General features: G+C 41.9%; 1 protein-coding gene across 1 annotated transcript; it reads right to left on the bottom strand.

The window, feature by feature from the left end:
• Positions 1 to 186: 186 nt before the first annotated feature.
• On the bottom strand, positions 187 to 10260 carry ANKRD42 (ankyrin repeat domain 42; the record flags this gene model as incomplete). The annotated part of the gene is made up of 9 exons (XM_008946078.1): positions 187 to 317; positions 725 to 900; positions 1505 to 1610; positions 2706 to 2831; positions 3816 to 4016; positions 7260 to 7395; positions 7958 to 8077; positions 8378 to 8485; positions 10097 to 10260. Coding segments are annotated over 9 exons (1268 nt in total), but the record flags the coding sequence as incomplete, so codon positions are not given.
• Between the last annotated feature and the right edge of the window lie 2260 nt (positions 10261 to 12520).

The following is a 12520-nucleotide window of genomic DNA, read 5'->3' on the forward strand; positions in this document are numbered from 1 at the left end:
AGATGTCAGGGTGGTTGAAATCCCACATAAGGACCAGGGCTTGTGACCGCGAAACTGCTTCTCTTTGGCCTGGCTCAATTTGGTAAGTGGATAAGACAGAATGGCCAAAGCAATCTGAGCAGAAGCTGGCCTTAAAGGCTTTAAAATGGGCTTCACAGTGTTAAACATTAGCAGAGCAAGTTAACCTTACTTCTCAACTTCCCTTTCTTCTTTTTTCATCTTCTTCTCCTCTTCAGTTATTCCTCCCAGCTGTCTGTAGTTGCTGTAGGCAATTTCTAGAAGTTGCTGAAGTTCTTGAATCTTGCGATAGGCCCTTACTGCAAGACAGAGTTGTCCAGGTAGGTAAAATGCATGGAGAAGACAGTCACACTGGAGTCCAATCAGCTGGAAAACAGTCTCACAAGCACAGAGCAGAAATCACACTGCTCAGCAAATACTGAGCTACACCTGACACCCACACAGCAAACAGAGCTCAGAAACAAGTAGCAATCCAACATGGTTTCACCAATACAGATTAAAACAGTTTAACAATTCTTCTGATCGCTCTCTGCTGTGCCTTCTGATTTTCCACAATGTGTTTGAATGCCCAGTGGTACAGATATCCTCTCAACTATCATCCTACAGGAAAAAAAGTCACAGCAGCTGGCAGAAACTGTGCAAGGAGGAGTACAAAGTCTTGAGACCAGCTTTTTCAAAGGAGGAGTGATGGAAAGACAGTGCTTACTGCGTGCGTTCCTCTTCTCTGCTGTAGCCAGGGTTAAATCTCCTTTGCTGTCCGTGCTCCCTTCCACACCGTGCCTTTCAAAAAACTTCACACTGCTTGCATCTAGTTCTTCATCACTAGAGCTACTGTGTCCAGTTCTTTGTGTCAAAAGTTCCACAGCTGCCAGCTGGGCAAATCTGCACAGAGAAGAGTTAACCTACACTGGAATATCCCTGTCACCTGGAAAAATGCACGTGATAGAAACTCTCTGAAATTCATGTTCTCATTTATTGGAGGGGGCTTCAGGATTAAAGGAAGCAGTGGTACACAAACAAGGATTAGCTGATGTGGTTTTTGTAGTATTCTGATGGCATGAGCTCTGCCTCAGTGGAATCTTATGGCAGACTCCTGCATTGGAGGTATCTTCTCCTGTGCGAGATTTCTTAACTGAATCTCATCAGAAACTGCATTATTTTTATTAATGCAAAAATCAGCTGGCCTTTGCTACTTCTAATTGACTTTGCACAGCAAACTGTGAGCATACTGCCTCACACTTTCTTCTTGCAGATCAGCTAATTTTCATCTTTTATGTCTGACCTTGCTAAAAAAAAATTACATGAAGTGAAAATTAAAACCTTTTATAGCTACAGCACGGCTTTGCTTACCACTCAAAGCTGGAATTCATGGGCCTGATCCCACTCCATCACTGAAAATCAGGTTTAATGCCAACAAAGCTGACAGGATATTGATATATAAATAGTACATAAATAAATGACAGAGCTGCAGGATAGGTACTGCTACCTCTTGGCCACATCCTTTGGAGTCTCTCCAGCATCATTTGTAATGTCACAGTCAGCTCCTTTTTCAATCAGCCACTGTAAGCAGTGGATATGCCCCTGTGCAGCAGCTAAGGGAAGGAAGGTGCACACGAGTTACATACAAGTGAAGTGTTTCATGCCTAAAATGTCCTCCTCTTGACATTATTTCATCTCATGCCAGAGGTAGGGTTCACCAAGACACCACAAGACAGATACTGCTCATACCACGTGGTGCCAGAAACTCACATATGGAAGATGGTATTTGGCATGTCTAGCTGGTTTCCTGTAGGAAAAGAGCTGTTTTTCTCAAGGAAGAATAAATCAATTTCTTGACAGCACCCCCTCTAGATGTTTGCCATATTTGTTTTCTTACTGAGATAAGGAGATGAAATTACATCAGCTGCAGTATTTCCCCATAATACCAGCAGTGTGTGTAAAGACTGGGGATGAAACAACTGTATGTTAGCACCACTCCAAGAAAAGAGGGTTTGAAAGAAACATTTTTTAAGTCAGTACATATAATTATTATTTAATGACAACTTAAATTATGGTTTTAAATATTCTACCACTTATATCTAGTCAAAAAGTAATATGGGAAATAGTTTTAAAAGCATATTACAAAAGTACCTCCCTCCTTCTTTCCTCTCCTGTTTCTTCTTTCAGTCTTTGCTATGAAACCCCCAAGCACAAGAGGACCATTTTCCTGTAATGCTGACCCTCCACCACATATGCAGGTGTTAGATACCAGAAGTTCATCTTCCTTCACAGCGTCCAACCAGATGACTTTGTTTCGGTTTTACAACACACCTCCAGAGTACTGACACGTTCAGTACACAAAGGTCCCTGTCACAACACAGCTCATTCTTACACCAAGTTAGCCTGTTTCCAAAAGTCACATCTCACCTGACAAAAAATCCCAGCTATTTAGCTTTCAGTTCAGATGTTGTTTTCTCTGTAATATAAACTCTTCCTTCTTGACTTCAGCTTTGGTTACTTTGTTTTTAAAGTGACACCTATGCACACATAAATCACAAAATACTTTTTTGAGGGTTGCCCTGTCAAGCCCTCAGGAAATGACATGTTGTTTTTCATGAAGCTTATCTGATGAGCAGCCACTTGAAAAACTAAGTAAACAAGTCAGCAACAAACTGCAACAAGCTGAAACGCAGATCATCATTACTGACCTTTGTGCATGAGAGTGGCTCCCTTGTCATCCCGCTCATTAATATTGATCACTCCACTCCTCACTAATCTTTTAAGCACTGACAAGTCCCCTTTGAAAGCAGCGCCATGAGCTGGGAAAGCTAAAACTGAAAATGAAATGCACACGTTTGGCAGGAATTCCACTAAACATGCTGGTATTTGTCTTTCCCAGCTTGCCTCTTTGGTAGCAACTGATGCACGGGCACTTCAGAGCTGTAGTTAGCAAGGTTAATGAAGCCTTGATCAGTTAAGATGCAGCTGCATAACTAGCACCGTTCATCACAGACTTGACTAAACTTGTCCTGGTTATGGCTACAAGCATCTTACACATTTATATTAATTTCATAAACCTGAAATAACAAGTATACCTTTGCTTTACAATTGATGTTTTATTACTGGTGGGAACTGGAGTCATTTGCCTGTTTTGAATTCCACAGTTTAACCAAATATATCGACTTTTTTACTTCTTCTTGCTTAAAAACTGTCCATGCAAACAATTTTATTTTTCTAGTTATTTTTTATAGACAGGGAGTACTGAATACATATATGTATAATGAGGAAAGACTGGCAGATAGGGCCAGTAAGTGCCTGGGAAAAGCAGAGAGGTGAAGATGCAGTTCTCATATCCTTGCTATGTTGAAGGGTCTCCTTACAGACCGTGCCACACTTGCCTCCTTGTGCTGTTGTGGCTGCAGCAGTACTGCTGGTTAGCATGTAACCTGAATTTCAGTGGGATTTCCAGGTAAGCTGCTATTCAATGCAAGCATTGAATTCATGATTCTGGGCAGGCAATTCTACAAACTCACAGAAGTTATACACTTTTTCTGGATCTCTGCTGGAGTCTAAGAAGAGCATGGATAACTTGGTATTTACAGTGCAACACAGTGTGACAAGTTTTATTTTGATCATGAGTAAACTTAAGGCATTTATAAAACCACATTGAGTACCCCAGTGATTACCTAGCAGTTAAGTGTAGCAAGCATTGGTAAGAACATCTCTTCCCTACAAGCTTCTGCTCCTGCGAGTTTTCAGAATCAAGCATTTCTACAAAATTGCAGTGCCTGCTTAACAGTATCTTGATCCATACTCACCTTCCTGTGCCTCTGGATGCTCCCCCTCTTTTTCCACACCATCAATATATTGCAGGATATTATTTTTATAGAACCGTTCGGCCAAGTCCCTTGGAGTCTCTCCTTGGTCATTCCTGGCTTTCAGTGTGTGCATGACACTGGCCATTTTACTGACCAAGAACTTAAAGCAATGCAAGTGTCCTTCCACTGCTGCCAGGTGAGCTACAGCACAAGGTGAAACAAAGGACGTTAGAGCAGAGCACTGCTGCCCCCCAGAAAAGCAGTGCTCTCACCTCTGGTTAGATCTAGCTCATCTACCAGCACCTGAGCCACCCAACACTGCAGAACTAGGAGCAGCCTTGGCTGAACAGGTGATGTCCAGCTCCTGTCCAGGACAGAGTTCAACTCTATGCAAAGGTGAGAGAAGAAAGCTGACAGGGATAGGGTCTGGAAAGAAGACTTCCCAGCAGAGCTGACTGCAGGAGACAACCCAACACTGCCAAGAGACCACAGAGAACTGGCTCAGAGGGTGCACTGCCAAGGAGGGTGTCATCTTCATGGGGATGACAAATCTCACCCTTCAGCAGCTGCCTGACTCCACTGTCCTAGGGATACTCAATACCGAGGGCCAGCAAGTGGTGTCCTTGACTAGGAGTTAAGGCCATTTCTGCTTTAGTCCCATCTCTCCTGTGCCACCATAAACACCCTGCACCACACCCTCAGTTACCCCAGCAATAAAATGAGGACAGTGACATTCACTTTACCAGGTCGAATTTGAAAGCGCATCCCACGACAGAGGATTCTATCCACAGTACATCTATGACACATCATTTTCCTTCAGCTACTGTAGACAAGCTACTGGGCGTGGGAGCTGCTCCACCTCACCAAGGCAGTGAGTGCTCCCCCGTGGGGTCAAGCCTTTCCTCCCCTGCCCTTTAGGCTACGCTGAGGTTTAGTTATCTAATACTCCTAGAGTGATGGGCATATAACAAAGTAAGAGGTATAAAACACATGCTCATCGTTTTGAAATGAGTAGTATTCTCTAGTTCCTTTAATGGAAGTAAATTGCCAAATAAATGCTCATTATGTATTATCACCCCACGAAAATGCTCTGTAAAAGCTGGCTGATATTCTGCAGGCAAAAGGACTAATTTGTCTCCAGGTAAGAATCTCATTATCTTCATAATTCAGAGAATCATAGAATGTTTTGGGTTGGAAGGGACCTTTCAAGGTCAACTCCCCTGCAGAGAGCAGGGACATCTTCAACCAGATCAGGTTGCTCAGAGCCCCATCTGAGCTGACCTGGAACATTTCTAACGTGAGGCACCTACCACCTCTCTGGGCAACCTGGGCCACTGTGTCACCACCACCAGCGTAAAGAAATTATTCCTTTTATCTAGACTAAATCTACCCTCTTTTAGTTTAAAAACATTACTCCTTGTCCTGTCACAATAGGCCCTACTAAAAAGTTTGTCTCCATCAATAATTAATAAAAAATGTACCCAAGACAACAAAAAACCCAACATGTCACTTCATTTTTTTGGCACAGACAAGGTTTTTGTTGCAAACCATCCACACCTTTCCAGCATGTAATTGCTCTAAAAGTGATGGATATTGGTTTTACAGCAATATGACAATACTTAGATACAGATGATTGCTAAAATTTAATGCAACAAAATCTGAGCTTCACTGAAATCACGGCAGCTTTTCCAGTTGTCTGATTACTAGTCAGCTCATGAAAAACTGACTAAAGCCTTATGAATCCACCTTCAGATACCAAAAATCTCAGGGATAAAACTTCACCTTTTCATAGAATCATAGAATGCCTTAGGTTGGAAGGGACCCTAGAGTTCATCTAATCCAGCCTTCTGGGATGAAACTTTTCTTTTTAAAATCGGATGTCTGTCCTGTGCAGAAAAGGGTCAGAAAAGATCAATGTGTTCTGCAAAGATGGCAAGTGGAAAACAGATGAGAGTTGTATTCTGCCCATGTCTTTTTGCACCGTTGCAGTGGGATGCTGTGGCAGACACATGCAAAAGGTGAGGTCAGTTTGGAAGCTTTAGCTGTATGGCACTGCAGCCTCACTAAATTTCTTTCAGTATTCTTTTAGGAAAAATTATAGCACCATGCAGCTGATCTTGAAGCTGAAGTATATAAAGATGATTTAAGTTCATTTCACTGTTTCACAAGCTGAGGAAAGGCTGGTCTGTACAGCACACCACTTCCACTCATCTTTTACTAGCAATTCCTTTCCTTTAGCTGATAACATGATCAAATGAAACAGAGCAAAGACTGGAGGATCAAGTTTCTGTAGATGTCATAATAACAACAAAAATATTTTCTACTAACCAGTATATACCGAGCATTTAAGTAGAACTGTGCTGGCATTTTCTCCCCACAGAAGTCTGTTATTAGGGAAATGTTCCCAAATGCAAACAAAGCTACTTTCCAGGCTGCCACCAGGGTGTTTAACATCATGAGCCCTTATTGCTAACACACCAGATGTCCCGCTGGGATGCAAGAGTCTCACATCCTTTGACAAGACCCAGGTTTGCAAAACAGAAAATAGATAGCAGTTTACTAGGTAAATGGTGCTTAACAGAGGGTAAAAGATGTTAAGATGGGATTTAGAAAGCTAACTCTATCTGTAGAGATAACTCTAAAAGAGAACTCTGTATCTATAGAGAAAAAAACAACATACTATTTGGAACAATTAATGTGACAAACCATAAGAAGCAAAATGCTAAAAGGGAGAGGATGCAATGAGAACCCAGGATATGAATAATCTCATTCAACTTAGAGAGGCTACTGTGGCAGTGGTGTGGCAGTCACAGGGACACCAGAGAAACTATGAAGAGCAAGGAATAAACACTGTCCATTTTTTGTGCTATACTCATGGCTCTGAAAAGAATACAGGTTCTAGATAATATAGAAACACTGGTATTCCAGAATTTGAGATAAAGAAATCACAAGTAAATTGAGAACAAGGGTTTTACCACATCAGTTAAAAAACAGCGTGATACAAAAACCCGCATGTGAACACACCAGAATCTGATCATGCTGGCACTCCCATTAAAGCCTGGCACAAATTCAAAAAGGGGCCTGTATCAGCTGAAACTGGCTCCTGCTCCACCTACCCTTCTCCTCCTGGGACCACCATGTGCAGAGGAGATGCTGCCCACCTCCACAGTGCTCTCAGCCAGGCTCAGCCTGCTCCCTGCCCCAGCACTGCTCCAGCTCTGAGCCTTGCCACCAGCAGCGGCAGGTGAAAAAATACTGTCACCAGAAAACTAGTGCTTTGGATTTTATAAACCCCCCCAGCATTATAGAAATCAACTATGTTGATTGCCTGGGATCAAATAGCAAATACTGCCAGTGTGCATTACTTGTCATTTGCAATAGTTACCACATAACACAACAACTGTAAACCAAAGGTTAAAACCCATAAGATTTATCCTGAAATACCTGGAAGGTTTCCATTGTTATCCACATCATCTACACAGGCTCCCCATCTAACGAGGAGCTGCAAACACCCCAAGCGACCATGAAAAGCAGCATAATGTACAGGCTTCCAGTCGTTCCTGTCTGAAGCATTTACATTCTGAAATGAAAGCAGCAGATTAATTCATTCATTTATGAATCTTCAACACAAGGCAAATTTTGTAAACAGGAATCGGCTGTTCATGGTGTTAAATTATTTAAAACAAATCAAATAACATTTCTCAAAGTTCATGCCAAGTATTCATTACAAGATGGGTACTTTTGATGGGTTCTTGGTTTTATTTAAATAATACACATAGAAAAGGTGGATTTTTAGACTTACTTCTAACACTACATTGGTCATTAATACTTAAATATGCAACTGATTTTTTTTTAATGTTTTTGTCTCCTTTACTATAGATTTGAACAACTCTAAAAAATCACAACCACCACAGTACCTGATCTTCATTTAATAACACCCTCAGTGGAATGTGGTTTACTCATATTATTGATCCCCTCTAGACTTTTAGATCATGTCCCTAACGTATCTTACAATTAAAAACCTGAAAATTACCCTAAAAAGAAATTCACTGACAGTAATTAATCTACGGTCCTAAACTTCAGCTTAAGCCAGGGAGAGTTTTGTTTGTGAAGAGGCAGCAGACTTGGCTCTGCACTCTCACCGCTCCGCTGCGCAGAAGGGTCTGCAGGGTGTACGACTGCCCGTGGGCTGCAGCCAGGTGTGAGGGCGTGCGCCCGCCGTCATCCTCAGCTCCTACCTTGGCTCCATTGATTAACAGAGCCTAGAAGAAAGGCAAAGCAGGAGTTCAGCTCACAAATTGAAAAAAAGCAAGTGGGATGACCTGAGATGACCAGCAGGATAACTCTGGGCCGGCCTCAGGGTCCTGATGCTGCACAAAACAAAACTGTTTGTACAGAGAGTGCAAATGAGTGAGCTGGTTTTAACAGAGTGACTTGATTCCAGGCGTAAAGACATCAAGATGAGATACTCACAGCTCCATCAGGAGCTCTCTCAGCATCTTCATCATGCATTTTTCCAAGCTGAAGGTCCGTCCTACTTCCACTTGAGCATTTACACATACCTGCATGCAAGCATCCTGACCTCGGATAGCTGCGAGGTGAGCTGCTGTCCAGCCGCCGGCAGTGACGCGAGTGACCTCAGCTCCGTGCCAGAGCAACCAGTGAAGGCACTGCTCAACCAAAACCACATGGGTTTATTTCCTTGCTCTTACAGTTTAACTATCATTTTTCAGTTGATGTTACATTTTAAAATACGTCACTACAGAAATACAACACCCCAGAGTATCCCTCAGCCAGACCCTGTGCACTAGGAAGTCACAATGAAGTTATGCTTCCCAGGTTTCACCCAGGGCTACAAAACGTGCAAACGAGCTGCTAACTCAGACCCCAGCATGGGTTTTACACTACGGCTTCTTGATTTTACTCTTCCACATTCAAAATGTAATCTGTGAGAGTATTCACGTGGCATGAGGTAAAACCATTGGAAAAAGGAATGCAAACACACTCACTGGAATTCCAGCTAAAATTACCAGCAGGAAAAACACCGTGAACCAAATTTAAATTTTTTGTGCTATACTCATGGCTCTGAAAAGAATACAGGTTCTAGATAATATAGAAACACTGGTATTCCAGAAATTGAGATAAAGAAATCACATTAAAGCCTCATTTAATTTATCGGGCTCCTAGGTGTACGTAATCCCACCTCTCATCCTTCCACTGCCTAGCTTTGTTTTATTTACTTTTTTTTTTTCCAGCAGGTATTATTGCTTGCAAAAGAAAGCTTTATGAACCATCCAAAACTAGCTAGAGGACCAGTTAAAACTTTTTATGATAAATTATTATGATTTATTATCTTCTTTTAGGCCAGTCTACAGCTCTGGTTTCTCCACTGTTTCCACTAAGGAGCTGAGCGACAAATAGATGACAAATAATTCCATAAAGTCTAAAATATTGATTGCAAAGTAGGAGAGTCAAATGAAAAATGTCCGAATTTATAGAGGCAGAAAAGGGTAGGTAAGCAATCTGTTTTTAGGGTTGACATGATGATCAGCATTTTCTCGACAGTTTCTGTACATTCCAAAACCAGCAATGCACTTATTATTTCCTGGGTTTAGCAACAATTTTACATTCCTTCCTTTGAGACATGAATTTTTATGTAGTTATTCATGGCCTTGTTGCTTCAAGGTTAGATTGCTATAAAGATTGTACAAGGAGGCTGCAGCAAGAAGGTGACTGTTGTGCTGAATACAGCAGTTCAGTCCTTCTAGAAGCTCAAAACACTCATGCAAGCAGTTGCTGATTTCTCCATCAATATTCAACACTTACTTTATTAAAATAAAGTATATTAGTATATTCTATAGAGAATGAGGCATGGGGCAGGATTCTGGTAAACAGAACATGTTTTCATGTCACTCCTCACCTGTTTCAATCACCTTCAGAACATTTTACACATCCTACAGGATTTTTCAGGTGTCCCAAGAGAATGGAAAAACAGTAGGGAAAATAAGGTTGTGAGTCTCAAAGGGAAACCATAGGGCACACTTTGCTCAGAGTAACAAAACCACTAATTCTATATAAAATGCCTGGAGCGTGAGAAAAGCAAAATGAAAACCTAAAATCCTGTGCTTCTGCTCCTGGTGAATACATTTAATGAGAAAAACAGACAGAATTTATCAATTTAGCTTGATCAAAGTGAGCGATTTTTTGTTCACCCTTTCCCAAAGAAGGAAAACATTTAACTTACAAAAACCTTGCTGAGTCTGAACACTAACATGTTTTACCTCCAGACTTCCAGAGTGTGCAGCACAGTGCAGTGGTGTGAATTTGTGGACTAAATCCACCTCGTTAATATCGGCTCCACTTTTTATCATGGATTCAAGCTGTTCTACATCACCAGCTTTCACTGCTTCATGCACACTAGCATAATTTTGCTTCTTCTTGACAGCTAGCAAGGAATAATAAAAGGGCACGAGTCAGTTCAGCAACATTTAAGAGATAGGAAATAAGCGATGAATGAGAGAAACATCAGGGTGTCAGCTTCACAGGAAGCAACCAAAACGTTTGGAGCAACATATGAGATTGAGATTTGTATGAGCAGGAATCCTAAATCACTTGCTCTGTCAGAAAACAAGCAATACTCAAAAATCTGAGACAGCCATGCCCCCTCCAGCCCCAAAAAAACACCGGATGGAGTAAAATGCAGAAGATGACACAAGGCACAGCAGGAGCAGGAGGCAGAAGTACTCTGTGTATGCAAATGTTGGAGCAGGTCCACCCCAACACTGGCTCTCTTCCAAAACTCTGGGCATCACTAACTCTTTCACTAATCACATTTTCAAGTACAACACCACCAAGGCTTCTCATTTGAGCAAACAAGGTCTCAGCCACCACTTCCCTGGTGCTCCACACAGCCGTGCTCCTGCTGCTGTTGCTGCCTAAGGACTTGGCAGAGGACAGCACACCACTCTGGAGGGCACCAGAGCTTCACAGTGTGAGTGTCCAATTGCTTTTGACCGAGCTGCACAGATCAGTTTCAGGACAAGCTGATGTCAAAATTAAAGCTGCTGTAGAAAAGCAGTTATTTATGCAATGTGGAGATCATCCTGTGCTGTTCACTCGCTAGAACTATGGCATTGCTCTGTCACAGCTCCCCGTTAGCAGCCTGGTCAACAGAAGTTAACAACATCTTCACTGACCTCAGTGACACAGAATCAAACTCTAAATGTAGAAGCAGTGGGGTCAAAAAAAAATTTCCATCACCACACCATGGGATCAAATAACCTGTGTTCTCCTTCAGGCTCTTCTATGGATTAACTACATGACTGAAAACAATGGGAATTCCAAGAGGAATTTGTTTCCAGTTGTTTCCTTATCCAACCCTCCTTGCAACATCTTGATAACTTGCCAAAACTTGTAAACAGAAATATGTGATGTAAGGAGATGTAATGGCTGAGGGGGCTAACTGCAGATAGCCAAACATAAAAGGAACATTAACCAATGAGTAATCACCTTCTAAAGCAGTCATCATTCCTGTACCAAAATACACTAACACAGTTTGATTAGATTTTACAGTGGTCAGAGAAGTCTTGAAGAGGTGGGCTGCTGTTCTGTAAGTCAAGCAAGCACAAAAATGTAGATCTTAAGGTATTGGTGCCTCTGCTCCTGCACCTGTGGAGAAATGGCAGTAGTAGTTAAAATTATTATGCAATTTGAGACAAAAAATATTAAGGTATACAAAAGAGATTTTGCATGAACATATTTGTGATGCACGCCAAAAAGGACTAAATACAATTTAAAATGCCCTTTGTGGTTTACCAGTGCCTATTTTCATGTACTCAGTAGTGTGAGTGCTCAGGCAGATTTGGGGTGGTTGCAGGCATGGACTGGAGAAAGGGCTGAAGCCATTTCAGTAATCCAGGGATAGCAACACACCCCGAGCTGTCACACACCGCTAGATCTCGTGCTTCCTCTCGCTGCCCTGCGCAGAGCCACGTGCCAGGAACCAGGACCCCATCCTGCAGCACTCCACACCAACAAACCGCAGCAGCATGGAAACACAGGGCCATCCAAGCCAGGTGGGACCTCAGGAGGTCATCTAGTTCATGTTTCCTAATAATATTTATGTTTTGTAATTTGAGTTGGGTTTTTTTAAAGAGACAGTATCTCCAGGATGTAATTTTCTCACAAGGGAGACATTTCTCACTCTGCCAAGTGAGGGTTACAGACTTCAGTGTAATTACACCGACTGACATCAGAGGAAGACCTGGCCAATCACACTACTTGCCAAATTAATTAAATGTTCCAGTGCAGCAAGTTCTTTTTTTTGTTTTGCTTTGGTTTGGTTTGGTTTGTTTATCTAGAGGAAAACTAAAGGCCAAGGCCTGCCAGCAGAGTGAATTTTGTCTCCCTTCTCCCTCTGGAGATCTACCACTGTACTGAGATCCATGGCAAGGGTTGCTGCATGGCTTCCTGTCAGAGACTGCCATGGACAAGCCAAAAGCAGCTACCCCGAGGCTGAAGTTCAGTAAACAGATGTTAGGATGAATTCTCAAAACAAATGTTGATTTTGAAAATTAACAGATTCCATAATTTTAGTGCAATTTTTTTATCAAAACTGTTATCAGTCAGTCATTGGACATTTCAAGAGAAAACTCCTTTGTGGACAATTAAGCAAGTAAGCATTTTGAGATGAATACCTATGCAAA

The sequence above is a fragment of the Merops nubicus genome, unplaced genomic scaffold, assembly GCF_000691845.1.
Source record: "Merops nubicus isolate BGI_N331 unplaced genomic scaffold, ASM69184v1 scaffold20738, whole genome shotgun sequence".
NCBI lineage: Eukaryota > Metazoa > Chordata > Aves > Coraciiformes > Meropidae > Merops > Merops nubicus.